This window comes from Physcomitrium patens, chromosome 7 (assembly GCF_059467195.1).
Source record: "Physcomitrium patens ecotype Gransden chromosome 7, ASM5946719v1, whole genome shotgun sequence".
NCBI classification, from domain to species: Eukaryota; Viridiplantae; Streptophyta; class Bryopsida; order Funariales; family Funariaceae; genus Physcomitrium; species Physcomitrium patens.
In genome coordinates, this window is record NC_143416.1 from 16399218 (window position 1) to 16417391 (window position 18174).

Sequence of the window (18174 nt, forward strand, 5' to 3'; positions counted from 1 at the left end):
ACGGAATACTCCGAAATCCGCACGGATCTTAGTTTTGCAGTAGAACACTGTTTCAGCGTCGCTAATTTACAGCTACAGAGTTGCTGAGTCGATGTTTTGCCTGCATTAACGTATCTTGGAAATGTTGCTAATTCTTTTAATGCACGTTTTTACAGTTTCGATGACGTTCAATGTTGAGTATACTTACAGCCTTCTTGACGAGTCGCACAGCAAGAAAAAATGATCATTATTTAGAAATCAAGCCTACAAACTACTTCGAAAAGTCTTTGCTCATGTCGCTTGAGAGCATCTGTTTACCAATGTAAAGAGCATCACATAATCCACAACCAACTAAAACATTTTTTCGTCAAGCACATATGTACATGTAAATGAATGTTTATATGAATTAAAAATGTAAATCATCGTAGTTTGAATGAACTAGTTTGCTTTTTTTACTTGATATTAAATAGGTTACAAGTTGGGACTAAATGTAAGCAACACTTACTACAAAATTTCAGAATTATACACTACTTTGACACCATCAAACACCTAAGAATATCCTGGAAAGCAAAATAGAAAATACCAGGAAATGTAACCGATTTCACCCAAAATTTCCTATCAATTTCCTTGTTTATAATCACGAAGTATTCACAAACCTAATTAACCCAGAATTTTTCACAGCACGCTTCACCAGATTCACGATAAACTCAGAAAAAAGGGCTTATGAAATAGTTCTGAAATGTCATACAATTTAGTTAAAATTATGCATACATCCAAAACCAGAGGACATGTAACAGGTGAACCTAGCCTCATAAGATGTGAAACGATAATGTTTCCACAAGAGGCATTGCGGATACAGCATAATAAATGCGTTAATCACTACCATAAACATAATGGGCTACCGATACCTTCGTTTTGAATCACAAAAAATCGCGGACAAACATCGGTCGCTTAACAGCATTTGTAAGTCCCTGCGATAACCACCGCATAACCTCCGTTATTTAGCAACTTGGTAAAGGAACAGATTCGACTACCATTTTCAAACGTTTCCAGGTTATTTCATGTACACAGAAGTGCAAATATATATATGTGAATATATATTTTCACATACACAATACACGTGACCGGTGAAAGGCAACTTACTTCATGATATTTGTACAGCAAAGGGCGTGAGTCACGCTGTAGAGTAGCCAATTTCTCCTTAGCTTTCACATCGGCGGTAACATCTGTCTGGGTGGACTTTTTAAACCTGTGGCCACATTAAGAAAAGGAAGAGGAATGTCATGTATTGAAAATGAAGTGTACCAAAACCTAATTCTTGATAAATACACTGCTGACACTAATATTAATAGTTCACGTACTGTAGCTTGTGTCTACATGATATTTAGGCAATCTAAGCAGTAAATATGTGTCTGTGGCAGCAGAGTCCATATATTGAAAATGGAAACGGGAAATCAACCTTTCGAAAAAGTTCATGGACCGGCGAGGTTGCGGTTTCTCTTGTTCAGGTACGCTCTTCTTAGAAGAAGAAATATAGCACATTTTTTTAGGAACCTCGATTTTCTCATCGCAAGGCTGCAACGGATCCTCCACAAGTTGCAGTGGAGGTTTACCTCGCTCTTCATCTTTCTTATTAGGAGCATCAATGGTTAGCTGCGCCAAACAAAAAAATATTTGAACTAAGAGATAAGAAATCTCTAACACATAATTTGAATCTCCAAAACGTGTGATTACTAGTAGTACTCTCATGTTTAATAGAATCATAAAGTACTGAATAAATTGTACAGCATAATAGGCCAGAGATAAATAAAACATACGCAACACATACCCCAAGATGAATAGCAGACGATGTAACCTAATTGAAATCTACTATTTTTTACATACTCATGATATTAGAGAAAGTTGTGTCTTAAATTTGAAACATATTCTGTGCTTACCTTTGGTGTGGGATTGACTGCTATCATCTTATTTTCACGCAGAGCTCCTTCCCGTCGGATGCGTTCAATTTCAACCTACACATGCAGAATATATATTCCGAAACTTAGAATAAATTTGAGAGAATATTCTGAAATAAAGTAATAGAAAAGCTGCACAATAGTTGGCCAAATTTAGTCTATGAACTGTTCACGAGGAATTCCAAACGATGATAGAGAGAAGAGAACCTCATGAGCCAACATTTGGCATAGTGTACTAGACAGTTGACGATAACCTGCTGTGAATTCCTGCGAAACAAGAATAGAGGATGCCGATTGAAGCATTTGTCAAGTTCATAACAGCAATTATAATCCCCCAAGCTTCAAATGAACAATAGTTCCTGAGTTAATCAGAAACCCTTCAGCTTTACATAGAAATGTTCTAGTTTCAGTACGGCCGGGAGTAAACTTGAAAGGAAAAAAAAGACACACATGATACTACTGTCGACATCTACCCATCCTACTGAAATTCTTATTTCTGGGTTGAAATGATGCCCAATTCCAAGGAAAACAGCCCTCGCACTTGTAGACTCAACACTGATAGAATTAAGAGACCTCAAACATTGCAAAAATGGAAGTCACCTTATATTTAACCAAAGTATCAATGGGAGGATCCAACGTAAGCGAACTGTGTCCATCTATACCATGGTCAGCTTTAAGCATGCCTGCCTTTGGATGTCTGTATGAAAGCCCGAACCCTAGCATTGTATCCACAAGCTGTACAATTTCATCTTTCTCTTTCGAAGTTAGCAGCTGAGTAGCAACCTGGAAAAACAATCCATTTGTTGCATATTATCCACTTATTATTGAAAATACGACATAAGTCAAACAATGCAGATAAAAGAGACAAAAGTGAAACGGGAGGAGATAGAGGATAAATCCATAAGGATAGCGACTTACCGGTCTGATGGTTGGGGGGGTAATGATCGTAAGCAACGGGGTGACTATGTCAAGTCCAAGACAAACAGGAGATAATGCGCGAGAAATTGAGGCCGTCATAGATCCAAGCCAGGAATTCAACATTTCCATCTTTACAGCCTGCTCGGTTCTGCTATTCTGATGTTGCTTTGGCCATTGAACTTGGGGTCGCTCTTGTTGCGCAACAAGTCCTCTAATTGCAATCATTGGCAATGGCTGATATGCTGCCCTCACAGACAATTGGACTTATCTTTTAATCGGAAAATGCAGATATAATCATGTATAATTTTAGGCCAGCAAGTGAGACAGTTACGAGAAGAATTAACGATTAATAGCGTAGAACGACTAAAAGTCGACCTAAACACGGACACATTTCATATTACAATTTTTCTATTCATACCAGCACAAAATCGTTGATCCGTCAGGATAGACTGACTTATCCTATTTCTGCAGGTTAGAAAGTACCTAAGAGATGGAACTGCTGTTTGGCTATGATATGGTGACTGAAAATTTCTGAGTCTCCCATCCATTCAAGCGCTTCCACCTGAGGTCACCTCCTTTAATTACTAGAACAACTTAAAAGTAGGAGCTGTAGCTAGTCAAGTACCACCACAAAAGCCTGAATATATGAATCTTGATCATTAGCCAGTATAAGATCGAAAGTGCGTTGTCTGGAACCTTACTGTTTTTTCCAGGGAAGGGTCGAGATAACGCATGTGTAGAATATTCTCATGAATGCCACTCATTGTGAGATCATAATCTCCGCTGCGCAGTTGAAACGAAAATAGTAAACATAATGAGTTTAAGGAACACACTATCACAAGTTTCCGCAACATCCAATACCACTAAAAAGTGAAACCCAAATTCTGAAAAACGGCACAGCAATTTCTTACTGGTTCGAAAACAATCCATAGCGACGAACGAATTCTTTGTGGTCCTGGTTGCCAATTTCTGGCATTTCAACCAGACCGCGCATGCCAGAACCTGCTCGCACTTTTCGTTTGTGGAAGATCTGCCAAGCAGTTGATAGTAAGCAACGAAAATACTAGCTACTGCCATACATTGGGAAGACGACATCAACGGAAGTCCATGCTCACCTCTCCCCAGATATCAAATATGCTGCTGGTCATATCTTTCCGGCCCACAACTTGAGAGCCTACATCCAACTGAAATGTCATGGGAAGCTCAAGATTAGACTGGAAGACAGCTGCGCCCAAATCCCTATGTAGCTAAGTTAATAAAGACGATAAAGCGACGTATAATTGAAACATATACATAAAGATACCACGAGAAAATTACCGTCTTCAAGTTCTGCTTCTTCCGGTTCAGAAACTGGCAAGTGTTGAGGCATGATCGAATATCGCACTCTGCATAATCACCACAACTAATAGTGAGATAACCTTCTGCTGCTGTAGAACACACTAAAAAAAAACTAATTAGTCCCATGTCGGTCAAAGAAATGTACTACCTGTATGTGAAGCCAAAGCGGAGAGAGCACGGGCATTAGTTTTGAAACCCTCCTTGCCACAGATGTATTTGAGTCTGATAAGAATGCACGCTGACAAAGTTCAGGACTTAAAATTTTACGTGATTACATGTGAGGTTGAGAAATCAATACAAGCACTATCGTGCAAAATATAATGAGGAATATTGAAATTTTGGGAGAGCGTATGGGACGAGGTGCATAAGACAGGTAAAAGAATGTCTGAGAATGAGAAAAACTAGAAATTCGAACCTGGACACAACTCGGCTGACACTTGGTTGCACGAAGACATGCACTCTGCGGTCCCAAAATTCACAAAGAGCGGCCGTTTCTCAGAACAAAGTAGTATGCTTTGACAAAACAATAAACTAAAAACCAAACATGGCAACTGATACAAGAGGAAGCAAATGTAGCTGCAACACTATCTAACACTATCAGATAAATTCAAAGCGCAATTTTCTCAAACGTAAAACCCAATTTTTATAGGCATAATACTGTCATATACCAAGCTAATCAGAGTCTTGATTCTTTACCCTAGATTCCATACCTGGCCACTTGTCGAAGTTTTCTTAAGGCAGGTGCATAGAAATCATTACAGATACATATTACCTGAAATGTGAACATTATTCATTTGGAATTACATTAGCACTTCGATTATCAAATAGAGAATAGTATTTAAAAATACAAAAATTTAACAAAGGCAGTTTAGTTGCTACTATTCAAAACAACAATTCGATTATGTCTCAACCGTGCGACAAGTGGAAAAGATCGAACATACTGGTCTTGACAAGCGACGCACTGCTGAACCTCCTGTCTTCTTGGAGCTCACTTTGGTGACACCCTCTTGCATTTCATTCTCCTTTCCCAGTGATGATTTCTTGTCTGCATTAATCTGACAAAAAATAATAGGTAGGAAACACTTATTAAAGCTTCATCAATTCCCAGAGACGCCAACAACGATTTATTACTAGAAGTACACAAGCAAATAGTTACAACGAACACAAAAAAAATTTCCCTCAAAGTTTAACCAAAATCTGTTCTGTGTATCTTACACTTGAATAACGAGAATTACACGTACAAATGTGTGTTACGTTTACCCAAAATCGTGTACTCTTCTCTTAATCGTAAATAAATGAATTACATAAAACTTATAGATTATTCAACAGGAACGGTAAGGGGAATTGATGGCTTCAACGTGAATAATATGGATAAGGATATATGAGGATGCTGTAAGTGACGTGCCTCTAATACTCCAGAGGCTACCTGCTATGAATAGCTATAGAGCAATGATAAATTTAATCTACTCGTCGAACACTTGAGAAATAATGAAAGATGTGCGATAAGGACGTCTCAAAACTAGACACTCTAATGGTCGTACTCTCGTTCAAATTTGTTATTTTATGCGTTTTTTGAATTACACGCCAATCTTACAATTTCCAGTAGGGAATCAATCGCCCCTTTCCCCTCTGCACCACTTAGTGCTCCGTCAATTTCATCTATAACCTGTCATTTGTTGCCAAAAGTAAAAGTCAGTAGACGATTAACATATTTTGCCACAAACTGCAACATTGCAAACAAAAGATAGAACTCATCATAAAGTTCCGGAATGAATCAAAACTCATCTCAGGGCTCAGCACCTACAATTGTCGATATGACTGAAACCACCTAAAAACCACCATGGTGACGATAAAAAAAAATTTGAACGCATACATCAGTGAGTTAGTCAGAACGCTTCATTCATCATTCCTTGAGACTGTTTGTTCTCAGTTCATGATTAAAAGGGTACAAACTGAAGTATAAAAGGGCCCATATCAGAAACCCGTGAACTTGATTTAATTAAAAAAGAAAGGAATATCAAAAACGCTGGTCGCTGCGATGGCTAAGCCATCTACTCCAAAATGATAATCCTAACAAACTCACCAGGCAATTTGGTCGATTGTCGCCCGTAACCGATTTCATCTGTATAGCATCTAGTATCTTTCCTTGAAGTGTTGTTGCCACTCGATCATCGCTAGCGTTTATCTGGGGAATTAAGCATGCACAATTCCATAAGCATTGTCTCGATTGTTGGTGCTTACCTCTAAAAATACATCAACTGACTCGTAGCTTCATCTACAAAGCGGCAAATTTAAGAATTCCATAACCAAGTAGAAGAGGGTAACATGCAAAAATTCTAAACTTAAGTTTCTCACGCTGATAAGTGAAGGTATTAGTGATAAGGTACGAAAGATGAGAGTATGGTCATGTCAAAACAAATAAATAAATGAACAAAATGAACTTAACAAGTAAAGAGGTAGCACCACTAAAAAATAAAAAATAAAAAATAAAAAATTTAGAGAATTGAGGATTCACATCACCCAATTCATCACTAAATTATCAATTCTATGCATTTAGTTGCAATAACGACTTACCTCCACGACCCGATACCCGCAGTGTCTAGCAGCAACATGTGCCAACGTTGTCTTGCCCAAACCTGGTGGTCCGCACAGAAGCAAAACCTGCACTCATATTTTTATATTTACTTTTATTTTTGTTCTTTTTTAAAATGGGAAGACAATTCTACGACCATTTAGAAGCTACACAACTCTCTCCTGAGTTCATAAAGGATAAATTATCAAGAACGGATAATTGATATATGATGAAACAAACACTAAACCTTTTCTTCAGGTCGGTCGAGAGTGGACTTTTCTTCAGTTGCCACTTTCCGAGTAGAATCACTATTGAACGTATCATTCCGGTACGCCATGCTCTTGTTCACATTGTTGTTGAAAGATCCCCTTCCTCCCATATTTACATTCCCATGTAAGTGAGTCGCTTGGCGCCTCAGGGATGTTAAAACTTCCTCAGAGGTAGAATATCTCTTGGATCCAAAAACACAAGGGTCCCATTGCTTCAACCATCTAAGAACCTGAACACCACGTAGCAAAAGGGACAAATTAAGAAGAAACTCAACACTCTGATGACTTAAGTATGAAAGTTCAAATCTAAGAGCTAACATTGCTTTAGTAAAGCTAGGTGACTGGGTCCCTCTGGTTATTATTGAGCGTGCAGCAAGACTTGACAAGAGGGTCAGGTGAAAATTACCTCTCTGTTGGTTTTTTCGTCACTAAGAAGTTCCGTAAACGACCGAGGTGCATATTTATCAACCCACAGGTCTTCGTGCTCTGAGGCAGGTACTGTTCCAATCGTATCAGCTGAGAGCATTTTCTTGTCACTTGCTGCAATAACCTACTTTCAAAGCTGAGTTGATAATCAGAAGTGCTCAGATTTGTCTTAAAGACGTCTTCGCTGTATTACAGAATGATAGACATTTCCTACAAAACATGGCTTGCAAATACGCTAAGGATAGACGAATGAACCTAGTTAGCAGACAAGACAGCGACCATATAATGGGTGTTGCAGATCATAATACATCAACCCTAAATGTACAAAGAATAAGTAACTGCTGGCAACCTGCTCAAATGATTCCCGCTCGATCCTTTCGATCATTTTTGCAATCGGCTCTCCCAGCAGATCTGCAACTCATAGTACCTCAAGACTATCACTCATTGCCATATGCGGGCTTACACGGAAAAGAAGCAAAAAGAACTGCACACAAGAAATGACCCTCAATTGCACTAATGGCTCAGTCGCAGACATGAAAACTATGATAACTGACGTAAACCAAGTAAACTAAGAAGCAAGTGGCGCTAAAACATCTCTAAAATGAACTACTCAGCTTCAGAACAATAACCGGGATCTAAGCAAAGAGAACTATGATATTTCCTCTTTGTCCCCCTCAGAATCGCAATCAAACATATGAAGAGTTACCAATCAGGAACTGCACCTTTATTATGAAGAGCGGTCAAATTGTAGTTGGCTTTGACAGGCTCTACTTTTGCAGAATATACTCGATCACCATCAAGACCGGTGATTGGGATGAAATCGCCATCTATATCTGTAACACATCGACGAGGTAATTTGCATGAAGTTGGAACTTCTGGTACTTCGATGTATTCTTCTTCTTGGTTTCTAGGAGACATGTGACAGACTTCCTCGGTTGCAGGAGGCGGCCGGAGTGTCCACGGGTCTGCCGCCAAGACCGATGCCAACGGTTGTCCTTCTGTGCAAGGAATTGGACTACCCTTTGTAAAAGTAGCTGGGGAAGTACGAAGAGAAACTGTATTCTGTGTCGGGGGATTTAGAACCGTTCCAGGTATAAAAAGGGATTTTTTCGATGAAGTCCCCGCTGGATCTGACAGTAAACCGCGGTGTTTCTTCACAGCTACTGGAAAGACACGTCCACATCATTCAGTCAATGCAAAGGCAATGGCATGTGTAACAAGCATTTGAAGCATAACAAAACTGATTGTTGAATTCATCTTAAAAAGACACTTGACACTACGAATATAAGCAGTATCGTGTTCATAAATCACTACAGAATTAATGACATAGGGGTCGTATACATGAAGTAGATTTCTGAAAGCAACTCAATGATACAATCCATCCCAACATAAGTTCCGTAGGAGGTCGTTATACCTGCATTTCCAGATGACTCCCGGTCGTGTGAATCCTCAACATACCAGGGCCGCTTTCGAGAGCTGTCATCATGAGAAAATGATTCATCTATACGGTCGGTTTCTGCAAAAATCAAAGACAAAGACACGCTCTCAATGTTGGAAGACCAAAGTCCTAATAAAATTCCCTCTAATGTATTCAAATTCAACCGTCTAGGTCGGAATAAATCCTTCAAGGTGTAAGCTAAAGTTCAAAGATATCACGAGTAGCGTTAAAAAAAAACGACAGATTCCAACCATTCATGTCAATGGAAAAATGGTCCACCCTAGAAATAACTCCGAATTAGACGCCTCATACCATCTTATTTCAAAGAAATGATAAATTATCAAAACGATTTCACAAGGTCATAAAATCCAGAACATACTCACAGAAATTGAAATTCATCCAGAAAAATTTGAAAAGACACACGCACCAGGAGGATGCTCAGGTGGCGGAGGCATTTCCTCGTAGCCGTCGTAATAATCTTCGTCTTCCTCAGGCGGGAACTGCTGACACGCCATCCATTCCAGCTCGTCTAGATCCGCTTCCTCCATTGCGACTACTCTCAACCCAAATCCCGCAATGCAACAAAAGGGAGCAGCAATGCGCACAAACGCAGATGCAGAGGGTGAGGAAGATTGGTGGAAGACGAAGAAGGGCGGAAGACGAAGGGCATGGCCATCCCGCAATGCAACAAGGGAACTGAACCGCGGGAAGAAGCGGGAGAGGGCGGGGTCGAGGGCGAGGTCGAGGCTCCCATTGGTTATGACCCTTCCACGCCACGTCGGCTTTTCGACAGTGATTCTTGCTGACGTGGACGGCTCCATTTTGAATACCGTCGTGTCAGCACAACAATAACCACTACTGATGCAATCTTAACAAGTTGGAATTCTGAGTAATATGGTAAATAAGGAAATAATTGTGCATGTGAAAGCCATTTAGGGTAAAAATATATTTGGCGAGAGAAAAAGATATATTGTAAGCACCAATAAACAAGTGAACATATTTTATTTTTGTTACCAAATCAGTAAGATTGTAATTTTAGATTTTAAAATAAGAATTATTTCTATCTAAAATTAAAATCTAAAGATAATTGAGTCCAAATACAAAATATGCATCTAAACACATGCTATAGACATAAAAATGATATATATATATATATATATATATATATATGGGTGTGTGTGTATGTATGTATGTATGTGTATTATAATAGTAATGATAATTGCTTTCTAAAGTAAAATATATGGATATTAATTTAACTCAAAAAAGTAAGAATGAAAATAATGTTTGTTTATTATAAACAATGTTTAAATGGATGCTAAACTGTATTGGTATTAAAACATTGTTTTTGAACTATAATTACAAACATGATTAATTAAATAATTTTACTTTATAGTTTATGTGACAATAAGCATTGACAATTTAAATTTTTATTAATTTTGTTGATTTGAATTTTGTGCTTCAATTATTACTAAATTTTATTTTTATATTTCAATTTTGAAATAGCTTTAAGAATAGCAAAACATATTTATTTATCAAAATCATAGTGTAAGTTGTTGCAAAAATATGTCAAATAATAATTATTTCAGGAATCTTCATAATATCAAAAAAAATAATTTGTAACTAATATTAATAATACAACTAAATAAAATATTAAAAAAATATATGTTGCTTAAATTTATGCTACAAAGTATTTAAAATATTAAAATAAACTAACTAATATTAATTATTATGCATAATTAAAAATATAATTTTAAATACATCATAATTTTAAATTACAACATCCCTCTTAAAAATAAAATAATCAATTTTATTTTAGTATTTGCATTCCATTACTAGATTTTTATATAATAGAATAATTTAAAAATTCTAAATCAAACAACTAGTTATTTATTTATTTATTTATTTATTTTACATGGTATTATTTATATAAGAAGAGAATATATATATATATATATATATATGTATATTTAAGGGAATGATAAAGCAACCCAAATTTTTACTAAAGCAATTCATTTGGGAGACTAGGAACTTCAAAAATAGGGGCGATGGTTGAGAACAAGATAACAGTTGGGAACATGGCATTTAGGTGGATTTAGTAAAAAAAAAAATTGTCACTTTATTATTTCCCAATATATATATATATATATATATATATATAAATTAATGTAGAGAATTTTTAAATATAATAGAAACTAAATTTTTCTTTAGTGATTGTTTTATTGATATTTATGTAATTAAATCTACAAAAAAAAAAAAACTAAATAATATTATAATATTTTTAGATATATATATTTTAATTGAAATAACTTTAAAATCACCATTCTTAATTATCAATTATACATTAAGTAATATGTTATTAATATTTTAAATTGACATCTACTTGTTGTAATTGTTTACTAAATTTGACATAAATGTAAATAAAAAACATTAATGTTGTTCAAATAATTTGTCTAAAAAAATTATAATTTTTCATGTGATCCAAAAAAAAATTTATTCTAATCTATTTGTCTTATTTTATTATATTTTTATAATAATTATACTCACATTTTAAATAATATCAAAGTCGACAGCAATTAATAATATCTTTATCAAAGAATCAAATTTTTAGGTTGTGTTGTAACCTAATGGAAAACAAGTATGCACATAACACATACCAATGCCAAGCATCTAATAGAGCTCTTCAAGTTCTATGTCTTACTAAATATAGTACATTTGAAAAAAATTAATAAGACATGTTCTCATCTATATACTATTCAATAGTTGAATTGAATCTCTAATCAATCAAGGTTAGTTTGACTATTCTAATATTGGTTGAAATATATGTAGATTTAATGGAATAACGGTAAAAGCATGTAATGGAAAACTTACAGCACGCAATCTAAGGTGCATTGAAAAGTTGCAAAGACAATGATGTACTCAAAGGTATAAAAATGGAAAAATAAAAAGTAAATTGAGGCTTTTAAAATGCAGTGTTGCACAGGAATGTCTTAGCAAGGTACAAAGGATAGGGTAAAACTTATGTAATACCCAAAAGGATTTGTCTGTGCGAACAAAACAATACGAAGAAGTTCATGTCATGAGACCCAAACAAACAGCCACAACGGAACATACAAAAACAATTAAGAGAAAACTTAACAATTGAAGAATCGAAATAGTAGAGCGACATTTGTAACACACACACTTAAAATTTTAAAAAAAATTAAAAAAAAAAACAATAAGCTTATATCATGGTTTCTCAGTAGTGGCACAAGTGATAGAATTAACATTCACTTGTGCAACAGTATGTGAACCAGTCCCAACACTTACAGCCCTTTGTGGGTGCTGCATGAATTTGACTCCAAGATTTCATCAACCTTCAAACCACTGAATGATCTCAACTTTTTGAGAGCAAAGTAAAGAGCTAGAAATAATAAACACTAAAACCAGCCGGTAACCTATCTAAGTTCTGCAAGTAAGAATATCATCCGCGTTGCCCTAAGAGTCTAGTACATCTGGTTCTAGATGTATATGATGTCTTCATCAACACCTTCTTTTGTATTCACAATAACTTCAGGTAGTCCCCACTTGTCTTTCAAGGCACTTATCCATGGCGTTGTTGGCTGCCTCTTCAAGTTTGCTTACGCATAGCCCTTGTCATATCTCTTATTGTTTCGGTATGCACAACATCCACAGGAATACACAATGACGAGGAAAACCAGCACAATAATGTTGCCAATGGCGACCCTACGCCAGTTGGACTTCACATTCTGTAAAACTCCAGCTCGGCAGGAATTGCAACCCAGACACCATTCTTGAGGGGTGTTTTTCCAAGTTCCGCAGTCCGCATCTGCAGTCGAATTAGTTCCCGTCCACTCTATGGGGGTCACGAATTTGTAACCGCATGCCGTTGGCGGCTTGCAGCATCCAGACTGTCAATACAAAGTCGACCAAGGTAGGGATTTAGTTTCACGGATAACAAGCTTCCTAGTTTGCAAAGATTTGAGTAAAACATGAATCCTATTCTTTACTTTTTATTTGAGCATGCTGCATTCCGAATTCAGATATAAGCATTTTGAATCAGCCTCCCGGTGCCAAGAATGCAGCAAACATTTCAGTGTTTCACTCAGTTTAGGATCGGGACAAGAAGGAATGACTTCCTTAGCATCTTAAACACACCAAACATACTCTCCAAGGATAATAACAGCCACACTGCAATTCTAACTTTCTGGAAGTAGAGGAAATTGGTGAAGCAATTTACCTCGAGAGGAGTAAGAGAGGCTTTGTTAAAATCAGTTTCTGTGGTGTACTTTTTGCCCAAGTCGCTGCACACTTTAGAGTCCTGTATGCAGCTTCTGATCTTCTCCCAGGTAGATGGATTGTCGACTCTCTTTTGCAACCAATTAGAATAATCACCAAGTCGGTACTCCTTATATCCTTTCCCAGAGACCGCACTTCCGGCGCCGGAATTCGTCACCACGAATGCGAAGATTGTGAAGCAGAAGAGCAGAACAATCAGGATAAACATAAAGAAGAGGTAGATCAGTAGGAGAAACTTCTTGTCGCACCAAGCGCCGATCATGCCAGCGAGGGACATGAGCAGCATGAACACTCCAATAACTATGATCGGATACTGCAAGAAGCGCATACAAGTTGAATCATGCGTCTTCGCGAGATATGCCCCAAGAGCAATGATCGGTAAGGAAAGTAAGAAAGTTAACAAATTCAGAAACCCCGTAAGTCCATTGCTGCACCCCATGGTGTCTGGCTAGGTCTTCAACACACTTTGTCGAATAACGCCCTGCAATACAGCAATTTCGTCAGTCTGTGGCTTCTGACAAAACGGTCCTTCAAGACCTCCAACGGCCGCCGCACCAGCAAAACCCAATCAGTACACAAAAGAAAACGCCATGTCTTAGTTCGTAAAACCATCTCCATGTCATCCTCAAGTCAAAACCCCAAGCAGAGCACTCCTGCTTCGAAACAAGAAGCCTCTATGTCACCAACCACAAAACAAGCAACAATTAAAGAAAAAACAAAAAACCAAAACTCCCAGCACCTCCTCCTCCTCTGCAACCCCAAATTTTACGTGTCCCCATCAACCAACAGACGTGAAGGTGAATACGCAATCACCCACCTGAAGCAGTCCGGCGTGCAAGTCGTCGCCTCTGTTCTAGCTCTCTTGTGCGACTTCACAAAATCAAGGCGCATGATACAAAAACGGAGCTTGTCGATCGTCTATAACTCTGGTTTTCAGTAATAGTCGGGCCAAGTAACCACAACCGCCCGCTCCTGGAAGCTGCCTCCCACATCGCCCTTGGCAACGCGGAACGTGTTTTTTTTAACTCGGCGACTAGGTCTTCAATCGCGTCCCAATTTCAGAGACTCTTCCCCTAATTACACCATCACCGTGGATTTGGATGAACCAGTCACCATCTCCGCAAGTCTAGGATCTATGGTTGTCGGCAACGAGTTTGGTTGGTGAGAGCGAGTTCATCGGACAATCTGCGCCGTGGTTGAAAGTCAAGTCACTGCGGCAGGTCCAGCGGGCGCGTGAAAGAATTGTTCCATGTGGGCCATTTATTAAATATATTATCACCCTGAATCCTATAGTCGGTGTTTTTTTTGGGTTTTTCCAGCAGCATTGGGCACCAACTCTCTTGCTCCAGGGAATTTCTTTCACATCATATTCAAGGCGACAGTCTGATATATAGATCAAGTCTGTATCCGGTGCAATACTCGCCACTCACGAGCGTACTGAATTGCAATGTTGTGATAGATATTGTTCTGAAAAAGGAGAGCACAAGTAATCGTGCAGCGGCTACCCAACAGTTTCTTCGTACGCCAGTGTCTGCACGATTGTTCTCAAGCTGACCTACGTTGAAAGTGGGTTTCGCTTATGATTCAAAAGTACATGCAGGAGGCTGCAAGGAGTAAGACATCGTGACATCAGGGAGTGAGCGTTTTGGAGTATATTCGAACGTGAGCGTGGACTTCGATGTGTTTTAATTTTGTTGCTGTGCTTTTCCAGCGAGTGAATCCACTTACGTCGGCATCGGCTATGAATATACTGCAAGCCCTAAACCCTACCCTGGAGAGATGACATTCTGTAAACAATGGAAGTACAGCTTGTATTGTTTTTGAAGGTCCTGGTGGAGAATACTATTATCATGATGCACTATTTTTCAGTATTCAGTTTCTTGCAACAAAAGATAATTGATCAGGTTTACCAAGCTCGTTTAGCTGTTCTTCTAGAAGCGACTGCCCTGGCAAGCGTAAGAAAACTAACATTTCTTCATAAATGTTTAATTTTTAAAACTTCATCTTCATGAAAACGACAAAAACTAGAAAAATCAGCCAAATCAACTAAATCAACGTTTACCAAATCATTGGTGATGTTTTCTAGGTGTTGCGGTTACCATTTACAGAGAGAAGTTCTTAAAACAATATGACATTGCTTTTCGTTTTTGTCCACATTGCTGCTGACCGTGGCTGACAGAGTTGAAGATAAATATGGGCTTTAAAAAGCTGATTTCGGAAGCACAAGCAACGCAACAAAAGTTGGCGAGTTTTCAGTTTTCTCTCATTGGACGGTCAAATGCGGTATCGTATGATTTGCGAATGCTGAAATTGGCTAGAACACGCCAAGCTTAGAAATCATATGCTATTATTTCCCTGCTGTGGTCTATGCTGGCAAAGGGATGAAGGAGTAGCTGCCTTTACCGAATGAAACCTGATCCACCTGCAGTTTAATCCTTTATAGTATCTACAACGGCATCTTCGGGGGGCCCATCAAACACTGGATCCCTGTAGATGGGTCGAGCGCTCCAGGGTTTAAGCTGGGACCCAGAACATGGAGACCAAATCGCAAGTGGTGCTTTTTTTCAGACTACCCACAGCGTGAAACCAAGTAGCAAAAGCCGCGATAGGAAGTCTAACACCAAGGTGATGTGTTCAGTCTTTCTTAGTTCGAGCCTACTCAGAAGATAAGCGCACTAGAACCGACCGCCACGTCCAGGCTCCCGATGTTCGGAGGTGCTTTTCATGTGAGGTCAGTCCATCGGATCCCATTTGGGACACTCCTCCGGACGGGTTCATCGAAGTATGACTGAAAGTTTTTTTCGCTGACTTTTAAAATGGATTCCTCGACTGCTGTAGGGGCATAGGGAATATGGGAACAATTCTGCGACTGAGCTGTGCAGAAATGTCAAAGAGGCATGAACGCACGAGCTCAAGACTTCATCTCGATTGCTACTACCGTGCCCCGCACGATATTGCTTTCTAGGCGAATATATTGGTGGTATCTAGCTGCCACAGTACTCCGTTGCCCGTTACCAACTCTCGTCGACACAAGCTTCCCCAATACTGTCATCAGAAGCCAATTCGTAGTATAATATGAGTTCCTCCGTTGCACCTCACCAAGCCACTGCTAGCACCTAGTTTCGAAACCTCAAGACCCTAACTCTGACAGAATCAAATGGTAACAAGTTGTTACATGGGCCTAATTGCAACTGCAGTGATATCTTCTGAAGATTTGAATCCATCTCGTCTCCATTACTCTCTCAGAACAATCATGGGAGGTCAGATCACATTCGAGAAACATGATTTTACAATCTCCCAGTAAAAAGAAAAAAACAAAAAACAAAAAACAAATAAAGTCTTTCATATAAAGTGTAAGGGTGCTTACAGAGTCCGTTTTAGCACATGTTCGCGAATCCAACGCCCAAGGCTTGTCCACAAGTAGTGACTACCATACTCACACAAGGCTGTGCTCCTGAGTCTTTCATATAAAGTGTAAGGGTGCTTACAGAGCCCGTTTTAGCACATGTTCGCGAATCCAACGCCCAAGGCTTGTCCACAAGTAGTGACTACCATACTCACACAAGGCTGTGCTCCTGAGTCTTTCATATAAAGTGTAAGGGTGCTTACAGAGCCCGTTTTAGCACATGTTCGCGAATCCAACGCCCAAGGCTTGTCCACAAGTAGTGACTACCATACTCACACAAGGCTGTGCTCCTGACGAAAATTAGGTCAAGAAACAAGTGGTGCTCTGAGCTGAGGCAAATTAAGCCCCACACCAGGCGATTTTTCTACCGATTCTAAGTTAGTAAGAATTGGGTATACGCACTAGCACGCAACTGCCCTATACATCATAGTAGACTACCGGTTTATTGAACCTCAACCTTCATACAGGGACAAAGAAGTTCGTCACGAGTAATCTTTAATATTGGACGCTTGAGACCCTGTACAACAGACAAGTGCACCAAACAGCCTTCGTGAATGCCGTAATCTTGCAGGCTCTTGCTTTCGCATTCTAACCACGTTCCTTCAAAAATCAGACGTTGGCAGTGCACAGGAAGCCCTTCGACCTCCATCAGCTTGGCCTTCAGCTGCTTCACAGTTGTGATCGCTTCCAATTCCAACGTGAAGTGCTTCCGCAACAGAGTTCTAAAGATGACCCTCATCTTGGGCGTCATCAACCCTTGCTTCACTAGTCTAAAACTGGAAACATCCGAAGCGTGCGCCGCTCTAAAAGTCTAAAACTGAACCAGCAGCAAACCTTGCCTTGGAAACTTGATAAGTTTTATATACAAATGTGCAGACTCTGTCGTTGCTGTTTGCAATATCGGTGATGCTAGACGATAGTGCAGTGCTCTCCATCACTGTGATTGTCTGTGATATAGATATTCCTCTATTTGCGCTTTGCTGGATGCCTTTGCTTGTCATGCTTGAAATTCAGGACCAATTGTAGGAGTTGCGGAGATTCAACATTCAGACACGGAGTTCATTGACCGACCATGCTGACAACATGGATATGCAGACCGACGAGGAAGCCTTATGCTTGAGCACCAAGCACCTGGCGAAGGAAACCACCATGAGTGGGCCCGCCTATCACCTGTGCTGGCAAACAATGAAACCAAGCACCAATGAATGTTTCAGTAGCATATTGTCAAATCTACACAGAGAATTTGGAGGTGGTGGGGTAGAAGTGGATGCTGAGTACTTCCTTGGAATTTGTTACACTTGAGCTTTGTAGAGTTTTGTTGAATCCTGTCTGTAAATTTGACAATATGCTACTGAAACATTCATAGCGAACATGTGCTAAAACGGGCTCTGTAAGCACCCTTACACTTTATATGAAAGACTTTTTTTGTTTTTTGTTTTTTGTTTTTTTCTTTTTACTGGGAGATTGTAAAATCATGTTTCTCGAATGTGATCTGACCTCCCATGATTGTTCTGAGAGAGTAATGGAGACGAGATGGATTCAAATCTTCAGAAGATATCACTGCAGTTGCAATTAGG

General features: G+C 38.9%; 2 protein-coding genes and 1 long non-coding RNA gene across 4 annotated transcripts; all 3 read right to left on the reverse strand.

The window, feature by feature from the left end:
- Positions 1-700: 700 nt before the first annotated feature.
- On the reverse strand, positions 701-9753 carry LOC112284827 (uncharacterized). 2 transcript variants are annotated; one of them, XM_024525110.3, is made up of 25 exons: positions 9323-9753; positions 8872-8973; positions 8180-8617; positions 7807-7868; positions 7438-7581; positions 7010-7261; positions 6765-6851; positions 6274-6375; positions 5785-5856; positions 5132-5245; positions 4901-4962; positions 4606-4650; positions 4339-4412; positions 4170-4237; positions 3968-4036; positions 3764-3882; positions 3554-3635; positions 3336-3414; positions 2853-3094; positions 2535-2717; positions 2142-2201; positions 1917-1991; positions 1439-1632; positions 1123-1228; positions 701-950 (listed from the first exon to the last, which is right to left on the reverse strand). In XM_024525110.3, the coding sequence occupies exons 1-25, from the start codon at positions 9714-9716 to the stop codon at positions 900-902; spliced, it is 3276 nt and encodes a 1091-aa protein (XP_024380878.2). In that variant the 5' UTR covers positions 9717-9753; the 3' UTR covers positions 701-899. The 2 variants fall into 2 exon arrangements, with proteins under 2 accessions (XP_024380878.2, XP_024380877.2); XM_024525109.3 differs by having other exon boundaries at positions 8180-8620.
- Positions 9754-12094: 2341 nt separating this feature from the next.
- On the reverse strand, positions 12095-14073 carry LOC112284828 (tetraspanin-8). Its single transcript, XM_024525112.3, has 3 exons — positions 14009-14073; positions 13133-13672; positions 12095-12803 (listed from the first exon to the last, which is right to left on the reverse strand). The coding sequence occupies exons 2-3, from the start codon at positions 13628-13630 to the stop codon at positions 12513-12515; spliced, it is 789 nt and encodes a 262-aa protein (XP_024380880.1). The 5' UTR covers positions 13631-13672; positions 14009-14073; the 3' UTR covers positions 12095-12512.
- A 945-nt stretch (positions 14074-15018) lies between these two features.
- On the reverse strand, positions 15019-17579 carry LOC149988590 (uncharacterized). The gene is made up of 2 exons (XR_016504276.1): positions 16559-17579; positions 15019-16236 (listed from the first exon to the last, which is right to left on the reverse strand). It is a non-coding gene; the product is annotated as an uncharacterized LOC149988590 (long non-coding RNA).
- Between the last annotated feature and the right edge of the window lie 595 nt (positions 17580-18174).

Coding starts and splice junctions, on each gene's coding strand:
- LOC112284827 (XM_024525109.3), bottom strand. CDS start 9,716: ATGGAGCCGTCCACGTCAGCAAGAATCACTGTCGAAAAGCCGACGTGG. Junction 3,636..3,763: donor TATGGATTGTTTTCGAACCA/GTAAGAAATTGC, acceptor TCAACTGCGCAG/CGGAGATTATGATCTCACAA. Junction 2,202..2,534: donor ATACTTTGGTTAAATATAAG/GTGACTTCCATT, acceptor CTTGTTTCGCAG/GAATTCACAGCAGGTTATCG.
- LOC112284828 (XM_024525112.3), bottom strand. CDS start 13,630: ATGGGGTGCAGCAATGGACTTACGGGGTTTCTGAATTTGTTAACTTTC. Junction 12,804..13,132: donor CCTCTCTTACTCCTCTCGAG/GTAAATTGCTTC, acceptor TTGTATTGACAG/TCTGGATGCTGCAAGCCGCC.